Raw genomic sequence first — 14,010 nt, forward strand, 5'->3', positions numbered from 1 at the left:
CACCGCCGCCTCCGTCGGTGCTATTTGTTACTATGAATTTGAATACTCTGAGCACATGAAGGATGGCATCAGGATGTCGAAACTGTGGAGCGCCACATTTCATATTGATACCAGAGGACGAAAAGAAAAAAAAAGTATGACAAATGTTGGCATCTTCACTTTAAATGTCACCCATTCCTGAAAAGAGTTTGGAGAGACGGTCTGCGGAGATATTCAAACACTGAAATCGCTCTTTGTCCCGTCAGGATGAAGCGGTTACTTATATTACTACTCAGCAATCTGCTGTCAGAGTCTCCCGGAGAGGAAAACAAAACATCACACGATATGTGAAAGACTCCGCTATGCTTACTATCATATCTCAAAGTGAGAAAATAGGAAAGAGATGATTGCACCGTTGTTTTTTTGTTTTTGTTTTTTTAAAGAAAGACACCGACTTATCCTTTTTCTCTCCATTCCTTTTTTTTTTTTTTTGAACAGCAGAAAAAATAAAACTAAGAACATTGAGGCGCTTTCAGGGAACCTCTTTGGTTCAGCCCTGTGATGAGTAGAAAAAAAACCCTCCGCCAACCTCTGCTCGAATTAAACTGGGAGCAACATTGTACATAATGGAAATCAAATGCTTCTTCAGAAATCTGTCATGTGTGTTCAGCAGCTACTTGCAACAGAGTCATGGTAACAGGAAATGCGTCTCAGTGGTGTGTCTGAAAACTGCAATAACAACAGTTATTTCTAGCAGATTGTTTAGGAAGCTGTAATGAATAAAGATCCCGATCTGTTATTCTTTGCTGACAATATTTGCTTCCTCATAACGGAATAACTTAAACAACAAACAAACAAACAAAAAAGTGTAAAATAAGGCGAGGGCATGTTCTGTTTGTCATTTGTCAGTTACCTTTGCGGCAAATTCCTGGCAATTTTCATTCAAAATGTACGCATTACTCACGTGTTATTATTCTTATTAATCGTGTCACTGCAAATGTTATGCTCCACTCACTTGGTATCCATTGCGCTCAACTGTGATTTTCATCTTCAGTTTAATCGGCATGTGCATGTGTGTGTCTAAGTGTGTATCTGTCCACTGCAAGTCAAACAAGTTCCCTCTAAGTGGACTTTTTGCCTGGTCTGTTCCTGGTACCCCCCCCCCCCCCCCCCCCCCCCTCCCCAGGGCTATTGTATATTGCAAGAGGAGCAGCAGGGGTCGTCCTTGTCTGGCTGAGCGGCGTAGTCCATCTGCCGAACGATCTCGGCGAACAGTTCGTCTACCATAGTTTTGCTCTTAGCCGAGGTCTCCATGAACGGGCAGCCCCACTCCTCGGCTAGAGCCTGACCTTCGCTGGATGATACCTCCCTCTCGCTTTCCAAGTCCACCTTGTTCCCCACCAAGATAACGGGAACCTTTTCGTACCTGAAAGCACACACAGACCGACGTCAGTTTGTCAGACACACAGAAAAAGCAACTGCTGCATGTGTGGCAAATCAGAGCTTTTTATTTTATTATGTTTTTCCCATAAAAGTGAAAAGAAAGGCAATTCCCCTTTCAGAACTTGGTTTTAGCAAATTCTAAATAAGAAAAAAAAGCGCACAGTGATTAAAACCTTCATCTGTTGCACTTACAAAAATCATAATTATTTAAAGGAGATCTGACACATTTATTTCAAGCTCCATATTTTTATTCTACTAAAGTAGGTTTGCATAATGGAATTTAGGATCATCTTTATTTATCTGATAGTGGGCATTAGTGCAGCCCCTCAGTTCATCGTGTATCTAGAACAAACTGTTCCAAACACTTTTTCCTTACAGTTGACCTCTCCTGATTGGCTGTCCCATGCAAACAGAAGGTTTGAAGAACAGGTGGGTGGGGCTGAGATGGCCAGTCACAACATACAGAGCAAAGAATAGAAGAATAGACCTCTACTATCTCTAACTGAGCATCTGAAGCCAAAGCTCTTGGCTCACATTGATTTCCAGGGCAGACACCGATATCATTATTTGAATCTTTGGCCTTGTTTAATAAGTGCATCCACTATTTTAACAGTACAAGTATGATAGACAATAAGAAAAAAAAGTATAATAGCCTCTTAAAAAGAGGCTGGAAGCAATAGGCAATAGGTAAGAAAGCATCTTTACTGGGTTACTGAATTATCATTGGGCAAATGTGAAAATGCTAACCACTGAGTCAGCACCTCTAGCAAAATGATGATTATCACCACTATCAACAGAAGATTCAACCTAAAAATCAATCTAAAAAGCCTATGTGGACTTTACATCATGGCCACTGTTTGAGCTTGCTGAACTCACGTGAACTAACATGCACGCATGGCTGGAGTGATTGAAACCTAAGAGAAAAGGTTATTTTTTCCATAACAACGACAGCCTCTATTCAGTTTCTCCAGTTTATTATACTGGAAGTTGGTGATTTCACCCAAAAAGCTGTTACTGTTATCAGCAGCATAATTCTTTCTTAATATACCAGTTTTGCATTTGCTACATTATCCACTCACGTGACCATTAAATTAACATCAATTCTCAGCCTCTGTTTAATCCCTTTTTGACATCTTTCCATCTTTTATCTTTTCCAATCTCTCTAACAAAACAAGCCTGGATCTTTGACAAAAAGGATCTCGGTGGTTATTTTTGAAAAGCTCAGCTGGGTGAAAGAGGTGGGCTCGTTCTGACTGAAAGGTCGCAAGAAGGATAAAGATGAAAGTGTTTCCACTTTAGCATACGAGTGGACTCTGAGTGTGGGAGGAAGCTTTTTTCAGATCAAGAACCAGAGCGTCACCTGCTTCATCTACCGTAAACACTAAGTGTAAAGCCTGACCCAGTACAGCAGAGGAAACGGGTACTATAGCTGTCACCCCTGAGGGCAGGAAGTGGCCATAATCCTTTGAGCTCTGAACTCCTTGGCACGTAGCTAAAGCACAAAATGTCACTGTGGAACTGGACTACTTTGAGGACAGCCAGAGGATGCGGTCGGTTAAAATAAATAGGCTGCTCTATAATTACTTAAAAAGAAGCAGCTGAGATGCATTTCCACCAATATGATCACTACATCAGTTTTGATATTGGGGAACATGGCGGGCTTCTGAGGCACTTTGTACACATCAGAGGAGATAACAAAGCTCAAAAACATCAGAGAGATAGCAGATCATGCGTGTTCGCATCCTTTAAACAACAGGTTGCTATTTCTTTCATGCTTATCAGTATGCAAAACGACCGAGGGGGCGCTTTCCATCTGTCGGACCTGTCGTTTGAACCAAGTTTAAACGTCTGTGTTCACTTCACACTTCACAGCACAGTCAAATTTAACCCGAGCACCTGTCAGCACCATTAGGATTTTCAAATTCTGCACTCGCTCTGTGAATTATAGATGCCTTTAAGTTATTCACCAAAATTAATATCATCCTCATCCTTGTTTGTTATAATAAACTGGTAAAGAAGGAACTGGCTACTGTTGAAAAGACGGGGAGTCTGGAGACTACTGTGAAGCCTTTCCAGGCTGAGCAGCCAGAGCGTTTCTCAGAGGTAAGGGGGGCTGCAGGTTTCAGCGTTAAATAAGCTTAAACTAGCCGACTTTGATCTACCCATGAATACATTATCCAGCGAACTTTAATCTCAACTATCCCGTTCTGTTCCCAGGATGAGCCGAGAGGAGCTACCTGAATTTAAGAGACAATCTCTGAGGTCGGTCGGTCGGTGTGTGACCAAAAGTGTTGAGCTAGGCAGGCAAACTGAATGAGAAACAACATGTTATGCTTCTCAACTTTAACATTCAGCATGTCGTGCCTAAGTTCTCATTCGCTGCATTCCTGGTGTCAGTAAAAACAGCAAGGCTGTGATTTTTCTGAAAACTTCTTTGGATCTAGTTGGTGGTAGGTTATATTTAGCCTTGAACCTTAAATTCCCTTTCCCACCTTCACTGAAAACCCCCCAAACACTAAGCATAGCTGTGGGTGGGCAGATTGAAAGGCAAAATCTTTACTTTTACAGCTGCATCCATTTAAAAGGGCCTCTGTGTTTAGTTGGGCTAATGATGCCATTTTGGTAGGTCCTCCATTCAGCTGTTGTTTGTCTCCCACTCTAAATCACTCAAAGAGGTATGTATCTTGTACCATCAGATGCTGTTTCACACAAGCTCTCGCTTTTCTGCTCTAAACTGTTTGCACAAACCCAGCAAATATGACAGAAACACTGAGGTTATTCCACAGTACAAAACTGGTTTCAGTTCAGTTCAGGAGAGCAAAACCTACGCAATAGAAAACCTTATGTTGTTTCCATGGACAACAGTGGTACGGTTAAAGTAGAAGCGAAAAAAGTCATATTATCGCAACAAAGAAGGCACGTTTTTCTGTTATTTCACATGTGTTGGTTTTTAGAATTTTATCGAACAGATTTTCAACTCACCAGTTATTAGTCAACTCACATCAATCCTCAAATTTAAATAGTAACGTGTTCCTTTAATTTTTTTGAAGCAGTGGAATGAAGTGAAACAATGAAGAAGTGAAGCTACATGGACCTTACTCTTCAGCTTACTCCACACATTTTAAGTCAGAAATGTTCACGTTGGTCTTCTTAAGGTAGTTCTTCACCAGGAGCTACATATGTTGGGTTATTGTTGTGTTGGAAGACAAAGCGATGACCCGGACCCAATTTTGCTGCTGACTAGTTGGAGTTTTCTTCCACCCTGACGAGATTCCCAGTTCCAGCTGAACTAAAGCATTCCCACACCATAATACTTATGTGTTTCACAGTAGGGATGGTGTACTCTGGGTTGTATGCCTCTGCCTTCTTTCTCCAAACATAAGCAGAGTCTCTGTGGCCAAAGAGCTCAAAGTGTCTCCTCTGCACGAGTGGACTTTCTCTTGCTCTGCAACTTCAAAGTCCCTTCAAAGTTCGAGTGATTGTATGTAAGACAGATCTCGACTTGGCTAAGATTCACTCTTGGCTGTTCTGGGGTCTCTCACTAGTTTTCTTTCCAGCTTCTTTGAAATCTTTAACTTCTACCTCTTGCCATGCTTTTTCTTTGCTGTGTGACTGTCTGGTAATTTCCTGATGATACTTCTCACTCCAGTGAAAACTTTTGTGCACCCATCTCCTCCTTTGTGTGTCCAAACTGATTCCTTTTGTTTTTGGCATGCTGCTTTCTCAGGTGACAGCTAAACTCTTGCTGAGGTTTTTATACTGTTTGTAAATTAGAAGAGAAACCTCAGTTTTAGCTTGATTTAACAAGATTTGTGCGTTACAAAGATAAAGCACATTGCACAACAGTGGCTTGTGCAATGGCTCTTTTTCACAGTGCAATAATATCAACCCTGGTAATCCCTATTTTGCTAAACTGACGATCACTTGCTATGTTAAAAAAGTGCTAAAGTGTAAAACATCTAGTAAAAAAAACAAACAAAAAAACCCCTAACTTCATTATTTTTGTTGTCCCAAACAGCAGAAGTATCTTAAAATCACATTAAACTGTGTGTGAGTGTGCCACATGCTTTTTTTGGTCAGCTGTTTGCAACTTATGCAGCTCGTTTGGGCCTCATCATTACAGGAACACAGCACAAAGGCATCTGGACCCAAAGAAGAAAGGGTCTATATATAGTCATAATAACAGAGAAGAAAAGCGGCAGTCCAAGGAGGTGTGAGACAGAGGCTGCCATGGGGCTAAGGCTCACAGAGACTCAGCGTTAAGGTTGTCGGCCAACCACTGGTGGCTGATACAAGAAAGTAAGGCTCGACTGTTGCAGAAAACACAGGCCAAACGAATTACTGAGCGGGATTCGTTTTTGCTGTGACACAAACAGCACAAACAACATGTCGCTCTTTAGCCTTCGGCTTGTGAGCCTGATGCCAGAGGCAGTGGAACACTCAGACTGCAAACATCAATTCAAGCTTGCTCAGACACAGCTTATCAATAATGCATGATGCAGATCAACTCACACAGGCCTTGCTGACAGACGGTAGAAACCGGCTGCCCAAGAGCCACTGGTTATGACTCGGGGCAGCAGCAGGCAGGAAAGGCTGTGTGCTGGGCACCCCTTCCCTGCGAATAGCATTTTTGTAGAGGGTCTTCAGTTTAGCCAGGGGAGAGAATTGAGCTGAGTCAGAAGGCAGCACAAAGCTCCTCTTTTTGCCACATTAGGGCACCGAAAGATTTAATCAGGAATGGCTTCTTTGACCCACGGCAAGAATGCAAAGATTTTCCCTTTAAAACAAGCAATAATATATGACAAGTAAAACACTTTAATTCTGTTTGGGATGGTTATGAGAATTCATTATTTGCTTCCCAAAGCCTTCAAAAATCGACCCCGTTTACTGATGATAAACACACTGGCCAAGAAGTGCCAAAATGGACAAGATAAATGAGTACTGAACTTGACAGACTGTACAGATTTCCTTGGATCTGATTTATCACAGCAATACTCTGGCACACTAGCAGGTCTCTGTGGGTGATTATGCTGTCTGACACAAATTACTTCTCTTATGAAGTACACGGTCAAACATCTAAAATGCAAGTACCATTTTAGTAGAAATTTGTCCGGGTTGAACAGTCGGTCAGTAATACGCTTTGAATAATTCATTGAAAAGTTCTAACCGGAAAATACGGCCCTTATCCTTTCATATCTGTAAAGGACGATATTTCCCTTTTATCATACTGTCAGTATCAACCTCATGATTGAAAAAAAGTTGAAACAGTTAGTCAGAAATCTCACTGGACCACCAGAAAAAAATTCAGTTTGACGGCATACTTCACAATAAAAGAACAATTAGGATGCATAAAGGAGATTATTAGTTTCCAACTTCAGCTCTTAAGGGATTTTTATGGAGATTTGTTACAATAATCGCAGTAAAACTTGGTAAATAACCAAAAAAATCACTGAAACTCTTGCTAAGGTACAATGTAACAAAAGATCGGAGAATGAACACACGTCAGGAGTTCTGCAACAGCTGAACAGTGTAATTAATTACCAGAATACCATCTAAACAGAGTGTGCAATATAATAGCTTTTATGTTTCCTGGCTCAGTTTTGCGCTGCTGACTCCCAAGCTGTTTACTTGTCCTGCTCCCTTAACAAGCCACAAACCTGGAATAATCTGAAAAAAGCAGTGTACATCAGAAATGACTGATCACTACTTTGGATCATATTTAATACTTTTTTGTTCTTTGTTTCTCTGTTCTGCTAACATGCACTTCTCATGCACTTCCCCGGGCTCTGAGGCTTAGACACAATGGTGCTTTAAATTAATTGCTCAGCTGGCATTCCACCTTAACTCACAGTGGCAGTGGTAAGATGCAAAGGTTTGTCACATTTCTTAATTTAGCAAGTAGGCCTGCCTGACAATTAGTCCGCTAAACATTAATTGAAATAGAGGGTCTGATTTCGTGGACACTTGAGGTTTGTTGCAGGAAAAAAAAACTTACATAAAGTCTCACACTCTTCAACAGGGTTGTCAAACATAAGGCTTGGGGACCAGAATCAGCCCGGTAAAGCCTCCAATCCAGGTCATTAGACAAGAAGTGAAGGAGGACATAGATTTTGGAATTTAAAGTGTATTTTAATGATTTTACAGCCTATCCTATTGATAAAGAGCTCCCCCATCACCATTAATACTACACCAAAGGAATTAAGTAACAGATAAACGGTTAAACGACAAAAAAGTTCTTCTTTTTCCACTATGGTCTGTAGAAATAGTTTGTTTTTGTTTGTTTGTTACAATGCTTCCACAGTTAAAAAAAGAAGCTTTTTGTGAATTAACAAAACCTTTCTACTTTATAATTATGGACAGTCTGGGCAATGATCTACTAGAACTTTTATATAGCTTTCATTTATTTATGGCAATTTAAGTCACGCTGACCGATTTCTTTCATTTTCCTCCACAGCATTTCTTTCACGTAGAAAAACTGAGACACAGTTCTGAAATGGCACTTCTTACACTTACACTGATAAAGGGGAGTTTCACTGGTCTGGCCCACTTAAGATCACAGTGGGCTCTATGTGGGCATCAATATAAAATGAAATCCAGAAAAGTGGGATTGTTTTGAGAAAATAAAAGATAAACACAAATCAGGTTACATACAAATGATCCAGTTGGGCATTCACTGACCGCAAACATAGCTTATTTAAAATATGTAAAACCAGTGTTAAAAACTTTATAATTAGCATGTTATGGTCTTGTTAACAAGCTAGGTCCCTTCACTGTTATGCATGTAAAAAAAAAAAAATATATATATATATATATATATATATATATATATTAAGAGCATATTATTATTACATTTTTGCATTTCTCTGAACAATCACACAGTATTAAGAAAGTTATTGCATGCAAATTTGTGTTGATTTAAAAAAAATTTCGGTTTACTTTACTTTACTATTTACTTTTACATCTGTAACCAAATATTGCAGTACTGTATCTCAAAGACTGAAAATTGTCTATATTTTGATGTATGAGTTATGCATGGGCTAATGAGTTTTTCCCCCCCCTAAAGGATCTGTATTTTTGGTGCAGTGATAGTTTGACTCGACTCCTGATGGAACAGTGGATGTTTAGTGACATATGGCTTACAATGTAACAACTAATGACAGCGGACTATCTGTGTGGGATATCTAATCTATTGGCAACACTACCACACTATCTATCCATACATCCATTTTCTCAACTGCTTATCCAGTTCAGGTTCGTGGGGGTGCTGGAGCCTACTGCAGCTGTCCTTGGGCAAGAGATGGAGTACACCTTGGATAGATTATCAATCCATCACAGACCTAACGCACAGAGACAGACAATCATTCGTGCTTACATCTACACCTATGGTACAGCTAATTTGGAATCACAAATGAATCTAAAATGCACTTCTTTGGACTGTGGAGGAAAGCTGGCATACCCGGAGAGAACCTGCACAGACGCAGAGGGAACATGGAAACTCCACAACAGAAAGGAGCTCAGCCAGCCAGGAGATTTAACCCGGAACCGTCACGCTGCGATACAACAGAATAAATGACTGCATACTGGTAGCGCTGCAAAAACTTTACTTGCTTTATGAGGTGAGTTAATGTCCCACCAGCTGAACTAGTCTGATCCTTTTTGAAGTTGTGAATTTTAAAACAGATGAGAAACAACTTGCTGGTGTTTCAAAATTTCTCAGGGAGGTGAAGTACTCATAACACTTTTTTTTTATAGCCAAGCCATTGTGAAGTAATCAGTATTGACCTTTAGCTTTATTCATTTCCCCAGTTTTCACAATAGACAAAAACCACATCACATGGACCTTGTCCTTGGGAGCTGGCTTGCTCGATTTACATTCTCGCAGGAACCTCCGTCAGGTGACATCGAGAAAAGTTCAGAACTGCAGTACTTGAAAACTTAAAAAATGTAAAAAATGAATAAATGTGCAGAGGGCCCAGCAACAGCAACAACCACTGCAGTGCCAACAGCAGGGTTTATTATGCTATCCTGTTTCACCACTTTCTTCCTCACTACCCTCACACGGTACTTGTATTTCTACTCTCTGAAGTCACCAATCACAACACATCCCTGGTATATAGCTAACTGCAGCTGAAGTGTGGAGCGACGAGGTCCCCAGTGAGCACAGGCAGGCCAGGGTGTAATCATGTCCACCCAGGGCCCCTGTGCTAACGCCTGCCTGTGCTGCTATCAGCGGGCACTGATAGAAGCTGACAGGGTTCAGAGTGAGAGCGACACGCAGCAGCGCCTCTGACCTGAGCGACGGGCGATACGGTCGTGACCGGTCATCAGTGTTTTGTTAGTGAGGAGCGACAGAGAGGGAAAACAAAAACAACGCCAATGCTGTTCACACAGTTGCTGACAGGATTTGCCTGAGAAACCTGTGAGTGCTTCACTTGGGTGTTTTAAAAGGATAATCACACCCTTTTCCTCTCTAATGTTACCAGTAAGTTACCTCATCAATCTACATGATAATAGTCATGTCTTTACTTTGTTTTTCCTACTGCCAGAAGTCATTTACAGCATTTCCCACAATGCCTTTCGACAGAACATGCCCGAACGTGTTGCATTTTAGCTGTGGGTCTTAGGTGAACAAAAGCATGTCTCCTTGCAGTCAGGAAAGCAAACGAGCAATTCAAAAATGTCTTAATGATGAAATGTCTTTATGAGCATAAACTGTAACTTCTTCATTGCCTTCTGTGACACGTTCCTCACCATGCAAATGATGAAATTCAGTGCAAATTAGTGAAGCATTCAGAGTCCTCAGTGTTCCCTGTAAAAAAGTATTGAAAGGCCCAGAATACACTGCTAATTTTGGGTATCATATCAGACAGTCTTATCCAGTTACATATGATAGTGTGACAGTTTCTGTTTACATTTGCAGTTACCCAATGGGACACATAAGGCTTAACAAACGCAATGAATGCATTTACTTTTAGAATAGAAAACTCCATTAGTTACATAATGTACATTTGCAGTCCTCTTTACATTCTCTGGTAGAGCTTTAGCGTGTTACTCATGATGCTACTGCCACTTGTACGTCCCCAGAACAACGTGAAGCCATTGGTTATTCCACAGTGTTTTCTCCTCACATACACTGCTGTGTATGTATTTTGCCAACAGTGAAGTTGCAGCGTGTCCTCTGATGGACAAACTATGCAACAGGCACAGGATGCACTGAATTTGGATTTCTTACCTGTGTGCAATCTGGTCACCAGTCTTTGTACTGATGTAGCAGCACAGAATGAGCACTGTTTAATATTTACAAGATATTCCAACACTTTTCAGGAACAAAGAAGTCACCTTATGCAGCTGCAGTCATTAGAAGCTGTTATTAATCCTGCCGGAATGGGTGAGGAGCAGGGAGCACAGTAAAAGCAAGCCTTTCGGGGTCTTAAATGAAATGTTTCTCGTTGCAAGGTTAGTAGCAAACAAGGTCGATTTCTGCTGATGTTAGAAAAAGTCTGAATAACCGAAGGAAATGTGCGCGCTGCCATTCAGAGCCAACTTTCTGAAAGCAGGAGTGCATACAAAATGTAGGTCACAGCTTAATAATCGCATTGAATATGACATTTTTAAAGAAAAAAAAAAAGCACAATCCTAAGTTTTAGATGTCTAACTCCCCATGAAGCCCAGCACCAAATTAACTGCTGTGTGGGAGTAGTGTTGTGGAGCGCGATCTTTCTGCTACGGAAAATAAATTCTGCTGTCATATCAGACAACGGCACCAGACTCAGTGTGAAAACACAAAAGCCTGGCTGCATCTGCCCCGTGAGCGCACGCGCACACCATTTACATACAGGACGACACACGCTCGCGCAGCAGACTCAACATACCTCTACTCGTACTCAACTCGCATGGGAGAAACATGTTGACCTCATTCTTTCATCGGGAGCCACATAATAATAGGATTGTTTAGAAGGTGCATTTGACAAAAAAAGGGTCTAGATCCAATTAAGTGACAAAAACTAAAGACAACCTATAAAAATAAACATCCACAGCATGATTATATTTCATTTTGAGGTGGAAGAGTGGAAGAACTGTGACAAGGGAGGGACAAAAACCTTATCCAACTACAGCATATAGTAAATAACAAGATTATTAAATGGTATTAACTATAAGTTGATTTCAGTAGGGTTCTTCTTATTCTCTCCGGAGCCTATTTGACTCTCTGAACTAACTGTAACAAATCCATTGACACCTACAGGGACTGATGAACCCACACAGTCGCAGCCCAGCGCACAGTGCCTGCACACTGGAACGCCGAAGCGGAGCTAACAAATACAGGACATTAACCAATCTGATCTGGATGAGTTTTATAATCTCATGCTATGTCAGCAGGTGAGCATAGAGCATACAGTACAGTGTATCTGCACAGTACATTGGCCTAGAGCAAAGGAACACCAATAACATGACAGCTCCACGCAGCCTCAGCTAACCTCTCCCATGTATCAATCAGCAGCTCACTGTGGTGACCTCATATCTGGATCATCTGTGCAGCAGCTCTGAGACATCAGGCTTTCCATTGTGCTGCTCTTCCTAAACAGCTTGTGCAGCTTCTTAATTAAAAACACGGTGACTCCTCTGCAGATCTGTGCTTTCAACAGTCCCGCAGCTTTTTTTGTTTTTTTCAGCCACTCTTTCTTGAAAGCTCTCTGCAGAGCCTCTCTTGCACTGAATCCTGGGTATTCCCGGTTGGGTGTCTCGCAAAGGTTGCAGCATCCAGTGGACACCGAGCGGCACTAGACAGCAGCTTGGCAGATCACTGACACTATTTTGTTTTGCTCTGACAGGAAGACAGACGTGTCTTCGCAGAGCTGAGGGGTAGGAAGGATCAGCACTGTTGTCCTGTTAGTAAACACTTAAGTGAGACATTAGAACGTCTGCAGGAACTTAATATGCTGGGTCAGAGGCATGGGGGCAAGAAATAGGGGTGAGACCTGGAATACCATAATAGGCATGGAGTGTTGCTGCCTTAAAGATGCATAACATCTCCAAGCAGGCCGAGATCTATCCTGAAACTACAGGGCCCATGAGTCCAGCATATATTTGTGAAAAACAACCCCCAACAGCCACACTTAATTATGGAAATTACTCTTTTTTTCCCCAGCACATGATTTCACCAACCTTTTCACTCTTATGATCTGATCCCTCATCGGCTTTATGTCCTGGAAGCTTTGCTGGTTGACAAGGCTGTAGACCAATATGAATCCTTGACCGTTTTTGATGTACAGGTCGCGCATTGAGGCGAACTGTTCGGTCCCAGCGGTGTCAAGGATCTCCAGCACCGAGGGCGAGGAGTCCACCTCGATCTCCTTGCGGTAAAAATCCTCTATGGTGGGGTCGTACTTTTCAATGAACGTCCCGGTCACAAACTGCACAGTGAGGGCGGATTTCCCGACCCCACCGCTGCCCAGGACCACCACTTTATACTCGCGCATCGTGGGATTTAAATCAAGTCGTAAGGTATCAATCTCCGCGCGTCATTGAAATCAACGCAAAATGCTCCAGTGCGAATCACGCTCACCATTCGTGTCCCATTCTGAACGGGCTGTCAATAACACAGTCTTGTTCGCTGCTGCTCAGCTATGGCAGAGCACAAAGACTCGGCACCTCAAGATGGATTTCATTGTAGATATTCCCCCCATGCAGGCCAGACACTGACAGTTATACGAGCATCCGAGGACTGAAAGTGTCCGAAAAATGCGCAAAGGGAGAAAAAGAAGCTCGCCCGATGATGTTGAACGTGCGGGTGTTCATCTGCTTAGCTCACCCCTCTCTGTACTTCATAAAAAAACAAACTTGCTCCATCGAGGACGCTGGGAAAACGCTGGCTTAGCCTCGGAATGAACTGCAGGCACGATTTTTTAAGCTGTAGACCGCCTTAGAGAAACTCTCCCAAATTAAAGTGCCCTGACTTTCAGTTAAAGAACTTGCGTCTCTTTGTTTCTGTTTCACCATCTCTGACATGTCTCCGCTTCTCCCCCGCTCTCCAGTGCGATTCCAGCTGCCATACTCTCGGGTGGAGACCCGCGGCCGCTGCGTTACCAGCCGGTCCCCACTCGGCTCCCGTACCGAGGCACCAAAAAAAAAAGAAAAGAAGAAAAAAGGAAAAGCCTGTGGATCCTCCTTCGTCAGATGGATACGCGAACAGCCCAATGGGCGCTTCCGCTTTCTGTACACCTCACATGTGCCTGAATGGCAGCCTCACGGAGGCAGCCAGTGAGATTCGTCGCTGACATTTCCGTTCATGTGTTAAAATTCCCATCATTCGGTTGCCCCAGTGACATCCAAAGAGAGCTCATCCAATCACGGAGGCGGCTCGGGGATGTGTATCCAAGAGGAGGTGAAACGCACCGGATGCTGTTGCTATGGTAACGCTGCATTAAAAAAAAATAAAAAAATTTACCTGCGATCCGACTCGAGAGTGAAAAGTCACTCACCTTGTAAAAAAAAAAAAAAAAACCTTTATTATTCTTTGATAATGAGCAATACAGGCTATGTAACACACTCCAATTGAAACCGCCAGGTAAGTCTTTTTAATTGACTACT

At 42.1% G+C, this 14,010-nt stretch overlaps 1 protein-coding gene across 1 annotated transcript; it reads right to left on the bottom strand.

Moving 5' to 3' along the window:
* Nucleotides 1–1,160: 1,160 nt before the first annotated feature.
* rap2aa (RAP2A, member of RAS oncogene family a) lies at nt 1,161–13,762 on the bottom strand. The gene is made up of 2 exons (XM_082507254.1): nt 12,586–13,762; nt 1,161–1,405 (listed from the first exon to the last, which is right to left on the bottom strand). Exons 1-2 carry the CDS (start codon nt 12,897–12,899, stop codon nt 1,168–1,170), a joined length of 552 nt encoding a protein of 183 aa, XP_082363380.1. The 5' UTR covers nt 12,900–13,762; the 3' UTR covers nt 1,161–1,167.
* Nucleotides 13,763–14,010: the final 248 nt, after the last annotated feature.

Source organism: Aulonocara stuartgranti (assembly GCF_965226115.1).
Source record: "Aulonocara stuartgranti genome assembly, chromosome: 16".
In the NCBI taxonomy this organism is placed as follows: Eukaryota; Metazoa; Chordata; class Actinopteri; order Cichliformes; family Cichlidae; genus Aulonocara; species Aulonocara stuartgranti.

Coding starts and splice junctions, on each gene's coding strand:
- rap2aa (XM_082507254.1), bottom strand. CDS start 12,899: ATGCGCGAGTATAAAGTGGTGGTCCTGGGCAGCGGTGGGGTCGGGAAA. Junction 1,406..12,585: donor CAGATCATAAGAGTGAAAAG/GTTGGTGAAATC, acceptor GTGTGCTTTCAG/GTACGAAAAGGTTCCCGTTA.